The 6,508-nt window shown below is 40.8% G+C and overlaps 1 protein-coding gene across 1 annotated transcript in view; it reads right to left on the bottom strand.

Annotated features, from left to right (window-relative positions):
* Nucleotides 1–1,869: 1,869 nt before the first annotated feature.
* rlbp1b (retinaldehyde binding protein 1b) overlaps nucleotides 1,870–6,508 on the bottom strand; it is a 40,124-nt gene continuing 35,485 nt past the window's right edge. Inside the window, exons 5-8 of the mRNA XM_043677251.1 lie at nucleotides 6,210–6,388; nucleotides 5,286–5,444; nucleotides 4,450–4,560; nucleotides 1,870–2,266 (exon numbers count right to left, since the gene is read on the bottom strand). Of these exons, the coding sequence (XP_043533186.1) occupies nucleotides 2,108–2,266; nucleotides 4,450–4,560; nucleotides 5,286–5,444; nucleotides 6,210–6,388 (608 nt within the window). The 3' untranslated portion in view covers nucleotides 1,870–2,107. The remainder of the gene's footprint in view (nucleotides 2,267–4,449; nucleotides 4,561–5,285; nucleotides 5,445–6,209; nucleotides 6,389–6,508) is intronic.

Raw genomic sequence — 6,508 nt, forward strand, 5'->3', positions numbered from 1 at the left:
TCCTTCCTGTAGCATTTGTATCCTGGAACATTCAGCTGCCAGTCCTGCCCATCCCTGAGCCATGTTTCCGTAATTGCTATGTTATCCCAGTCCCATTTTAGGTGTTGGACTTGTTGGGCTGAAGGGCCTGTTTCCACATTGTAGGGAATCTAAATCTATAACAGACTGTTGTAAATTTAAGAGGTTAAATAGGATTAGAGGTGCTATTGTTTAGTGTTAAAGGTTAAGTCCTAATTAAGTTGAGATTATTTGCATTGCTACTGGCCTGTGTTCATACTGATTTGACCGATTCGGTGTTGTGCAACATCTCAACAAATTAATTCATAACATCCTGGTTGTAGTTGTCCAACTTATTTAAGGAGGGACTAGACAAAGGAAACACAGTAGTGTTTGTCAAAAGCATTTAGGGTTGAGCAATAATTACTGACCTTGCCAGCAATGTTCACATCCCAGAAATAAATAAAAACAAAACACAGTACAGCATGGCACCGAATTAACTTGTCTCAACAAGCATCAACTTCAACACTGCACAGAAAAGGGCACAGAAGACGGGAAGGAAGTAATCAAGCATTTGAAAAACATGGCAATGAACTCAGACATTTTAAATTTGTTTCAGAACAAATCCTACGTATTTTTTCAAAATGTAGCAAATCTAACACGTACATTTAACATATTATTAATTCCAAGGTCAATATAACTCCTCCTCAAAACGCTTCAGATTGGCCTCACGTTAACTCTGCTTCTCTTTGTACAGATGCTATTTGACCTGCTGATTTTCTCCAGCATTTTCTTTTTTTGTTTCAGCTTCCCAGCAGCTGCAGTATATTTATGGGAAACAGCCTAAAGTCTACTTCTTCCTGTTCTGGCATCTCTACTTCTTTCATCATCAAAATGCTCTGATTTTAATTGTGTTAAGTTTACCCATATGACAATCTACCTCAACTGTACCCAAACCACCTCGTCTTTAAAGGTCGCCCATTACTCTGTTACAGTTTTGCCTGATGACTCCAATTTACTTTCGGCAGGTCTACTCACACCACACTTTATTTGGCCCTCCTACAACTGAATGTATTTAGTTTGCTCCTTGTATACTTTCCAGTGCTAACCCAAATATTGCGATCACTCTCCCCTAAAGGTTGCCCTAGTGACATTTGATCTACCTGATCTACCTCATCCCCCGAATCAGATTTAGCAATGCCTCCTTCCTCGTTACTGGTCCAAACAACACACACACATCAGAAACTCATGTCCTTCTCTGCCTGTACACGGTGGCTATCTCAGTCCAGATTAAGAAAACTAAGGTCTTGTAACATGACTGAACAATGGATTTTGCATTTCTCTGTAACATCCTGGCAAGTTTGCTCCTTCATAACTTTCCAAATAATTAGTGATTAATCGAATATACCAGTGGTGTAGTGGCACATCTATTCTTCCTTAATTCAAACTAAATAGATTGTGTCTTTGAATCCTTCTAGATATATTTTCTTGAAAAAATTATAATATTCTCCTTAATCAATATTGCCATCCTTCCTCCTTTACTTGCTTCCCTTTCCTTCCTATACACCTTGTAACTACAAATATTTAGTATACGGTCCTGTCCTTTTCTTGAACCACATCTCTGCCTTGGCCGCAATATCATGCTGTGCTTTCATTGGCTATTAATGTCTACAGCTCACCAACTTTATCACATTTTGTGTGTTTGTGTACATGCACTGTAACCCTAAATTTGACATTACATCATTTGGCCTTAGCTTGACCTCCCTCTTCACCTAGTTAACCAATTGGAAATGGCTCTGTTGTTGTGATAAGGTGATGTATAAATGCTTGATTTTCTGCATTTAGAAAACAATTGACAAAGCTGCATTGTGCTTTTCATTAAAAAAAGACCCTTTATTGCTAATTTTGCATTGAACAAGAAAAGAGGCAATGGTTTAGTTGCGGCTTGGACCTGCCATCAAAAAAAATTACATAAAAGAATCATGGAGAAAATTCAGTCTGTTTTGTGCAATGTTTTAAGTAGACAACTTAAAAAAACGTTAAAGTATAACATGATAAGTAGACTGTGCCCTCGCTATCTGAGGCTTTCTTCAACCCTATGTATGTGTAACTAAAGGGCTGTATCTTCTGACTCAGTACTCGGACCAAGGATTTCATTAGCCACCGTTTTGCCGTCATATTTGGGTTGATTACCTCCAAAATCTTCTGGGAGAATATCAGCATCGATCTCTTTGAAAAAGGCTTCCAGTTCCTCACCATAGATATAAACCTGTGAAGAAACAGGAATTTGTATTTCATGTCCTAAGTAATCTAATTGGGCAAAAGCCACACTATGTCAAACCACTAAATTACTTTTAAAGAATTAAATTAAATGTATTTTAAAGGCATATAAGATGCCAAAGGGGATTGACAGAGTGGAATGTTGCCTCTGGTGGGGCAATGTAGAGCAAGAGGTCATAGTTTTAGGAGAAGTGGCAGCAGATTTAAAACAGAGATGAGGAGAAATTACTTCTCAAAGGGCCCTGAATCTGTGGAATTCATTACCCGAGTGGACAATGGACACTGGGACATTGAGTAACTTTAAGGCGGAGGTAGATTTTTATTTAGTAATAGGTTGAAGGGTTAGAGAGAGCAACCAGGAAAGTGGAGTTTAGGCCAAGGTGAGATCACCTATGATTTTACCAAATAACAGAGCAGGCTCAAGGATTTAAATTGCCTACTCCAGCTCCTAGTTTGAATGATCTAATAAATGAGCGATTATATATTAAACATGATATGTAAGGACACATGTTTAATTGATCACGTATTATTAACTGTCTGCAATATCCCTTAAATGATACTAATTTTTCAGTGTTAAGGTTGTCACAATATCAGATGCACAGTCACTGCTGTTTTATAGTTGGAGTAACTTCCTCTGAGTGTATAGTCTGGCCAGCAGCTTCCCAAAGGTTGTTCAAGTGAAACATTTTCTTCTCAATAACTGAAAACCTTAAAACTCAATATGAATGCTTGAATTTTTTTTGATTCCAAAAATAAAATAATATTTATTTTTGGTATGTTTTCATGTTTACTTTAAAGTTTTTATTTGGTGGTCACAATTACTTCAGTAAACCTGGGCTGTATTCCATCCCTCCTTTTAGTCATTCAGAGGATGTAGGCTTCATTGGTTGGGCCAACATTTATTGCCCTGGGGGAGATGGTGGTGAGCTGCTTTCTTGAACTGCTGCAGTTAAACCCATTGTGCTGTTAGGAAGTGAGTTTGAGGATTTTGACCCAGCAACTGCGTGTCATGTCAAGATGGTGTGTGTCACCACGGGAAATTGTAGATGGTGGTGTTGCCATGGCATCTGCTGCTCTTGTCCTTCAATGTCATAGAGGTCACAGATTTGAAAGGAGCCTTCGTGAGTTGTTGCAGTTCCCCTTGTGGTCAGTACATGTTACTGCATTGGTGATGGAACTAATACATGTTGTAGGTGTTAGATGAGATGCCAATCAACTGTTCAGCTTCATGTGGATGGTGTTGAGCTTCTTAAGTGCTTTTGGAGCTGACTCCATGCAGGAAAGTGGCGAGTTGTTACCATCTCCTAACTTATGTCTTGTAGATGATTTGTGGAGTCAGGATAGGGGTTAGTTGCCACACAATGGCCAGCCTCTGGGCTAATCTTGTAGCCACAGCATTTGTTTATTTCACAAAATCATAGAATCCCTACAGGGTGGAAGCAGGCCATTCGGCCCGACAAGTCCACACCGATCCTCCGAAGACCAATTCACCCAGACCCATCCCCCACTCTATCCCTGTAACCCTGCACTTCCCATGGCTAACCCACCTAGCCTGCACATCCCTGGACACTATGGGAAATTTAGCATGACCAATCCACCTAACCTGCACATCTATGGACTGCGGGAGGAAACCGGAGCATCCGGAGGAAACCCACGTAGACACAGGGAGTATGTGCAAACTCCACACAGACAGTCACCCGAGGGTGAAATCGAACCTGGATCCCTGGTGCTGTGAGGCAGCAGTGCTAACCACTTGTTTGGTCCAATTCAGTTTCCAGTTAGCAGTCACCCCAAGGATGTTGAATGTTGACAGTGGGGGATTCGGCGATCGAATGTCAGGAGGTGATACTTGGACTCTTTCCTGTTAGAGACAGCCATTGTCTGGCCCTTGTGTGGCATCACCTTCTTTCCCCGTGTCTATTACTCACTTTTCCTCCCTGGAATTCAAGACCCTTTACATTGCTTCCCTCAAGAGTCTGTCTTTGTAATTTATTCTTCAAGTTCAATTTTGATCTCCTGTAGCGGGAAAGAACCCTAGGCCTTCAGCACAGTGATTTATTAAATATTTTGACTGGAACGTGATGGAACAATTCTGAGAGGGGGGGTTCAAAGAGGGAAACAGGTTGGAAAAATGATTAAAAGTACTTTCAATATCCTTGTTTTTTCACTTACCCTCTCCAGAAGTTTGTTTTTCAAAAAAGGCTTGACCATGCTGTAGGTTGTGGTGAAATACCAAGGCTGATGGATGAAATACACAGCTTTGAACCGGGCAGGGAAAGAGTCCTGAAAGTTTAAAAAGCAATGCAAGTGAAATATAATCCAACTTTCATCACAGTCCTTTTTGCTCACAGATTCTCCCAATGCTTGGAGTCTAGTGATTGAGACATCATTTTATGTTTAAGCAAAATCAAGCCAACTACTTTTGTGATTCAGTCCTTTGAAATATTTAGTCCCCAGCCGTTGCATATTTTTTTAAAGTCCAGCCCAATTTGAACATGCTGGCAAATAGGATATGCTTATGGCACAAAAGTTGGAATTGTCATCCCCTTGAGTTTCCGAATACAGCCGAGATCGAGGGAAATGGTGACATGAGGCTGGAGACGCTTTGAGAAGAGGGAGGAAGGAAATTTTAATGCACTCGCTCACAGCTCCTCCAAGTGGCCAGTCATGTGCAGGAAACCCATCAACTACAGAAGAACATTGAGGACCAGGAGAGGAGGAGAAAAAGAAAATGGATACCTCAGTAATGATGATGTGGAAGAAAAATAACTAGAAATGTACAAGTTAACTCCAGACAAATAGTTTCAATACAAAGGACGCTTTTTAAAAATCCTTTTCGTAAGAGAAAACAAAATGTAGTGTAAGCACATACTTTTCCATGAATTGTCCCCCTAACTTTGAAAACTGAAAACAGGAGTTGGTCTTTTCGCCACTCATGCCCTTTTCTATGCTGTCATACACACGTTCATAGAATTATTCTCTCCAGCCCGGGGCTTCTCTGCACTCACCTGAAGCATGTCTACCATTTTCTTCAGCTCTGAGGCTTTGATGCCAGATGCTTGTTGCATTGTAAATCCCCTAAAGTTTTCAATGATGCAAAAGCCATTAATCTGCGTCTCCTCGTTCTCCAGAAGCTTCTCCAGGATGACACAGTAAGCTCGAAGGATCTAGCAATGAAAAGAGCAATTCCAAATCACTCACAACCAACTTCCCTAGCACATTCTTGGATATAACATTGGCTTGGGTTTTACGCAGGTGACAGAGGTCCCATAGCAAGAGCGAAAAGTGGGCAAGGCGACCCCACTAGGAAATGGAACCCAGCACCTCATTTTGCTGGTGGCAAACAATTGACTGACCATTTCCAAGACTGGGTTGGGAGCTGAGCCTGAGCATCAATATGAAAGAAAAGGAAAATCAGGTGCTTTCTATATTAAGGGCTGGATCTACAAGTTGTAAATTATCTGTCTCCTAGCCAACGTCTTCCCAAAGGAGAAAAGATAGTTAGAAGCGGAAAGAGAAAAGTGATTAAGCAGGCACAAACAGTGACATGGGATAAGACTTGTGATCCAGAGCCCACGCCAATTCTCTGGTAGGATTAGATCGAATCCCAACACAGTGTGGAATTTTTAAAAAAATAAGTTACTTTAAAAGCTCATCCTCGTAACAGTGAGTATGAAGCTATCCCCAATTGTAATAAATCTCCTTTAGGGAGCTGGCCTGTACGTAACTCCAGATCCATATCCTATGGTTAACTCTGAAATGGCCTAGCAATCTGTTCAATTCAAGGCCAATAAGTGATGGACATCAAATGCCGGCTTTGCCAGTTTCAAGAAACAATAAATTTAATATATAAGAAGCAAGAGTTTGGTGGGAGAAACAATCTTCCGTTTTACTGGAATAAGCTGAATGTTACTGGAAACATCTTTTGTTACCTCATCGAAAGTGATTTCCTCGTAATCCCAGTTCTCGATGTTAAAGAGCAGCACAACACGTCCATACTTGTCTCGATTCGGAAGAATGCCTGGGTAACCTGCCTCGATGGTGCTACGTACAGCTTCAAGTGTTAGATTTTCAAAGAGCTCAGGATATTGCTCCCGAAAGCGCACGTAGCCTGCAGGAGAGAACAATCTGGAATAAATCAAACTCTCCAGCACAACCTGAAATACCACCATATTCAGCATCTTCATAGCAAAATGGTGGTCATAGAGTCATAGAGATGTACAGCATGGAA

Source organism: Chiloscyllium plagiosum, chromosome 36, assembly GCF_004010195.1.
Source record: "Chiloscyllium plagiosum isolate BGI_BamShark_2017 chromosome 36, ASM401019v2, whole genome shotgun sequence".
Taxonomy (NCBI): Eukaryota; Metazoa; Chordata; class Chondrichthyes; order Orectolobiformes; family Hemiscylliidae; genus Chiloscyllium; species Chiloscyllium plagiosum.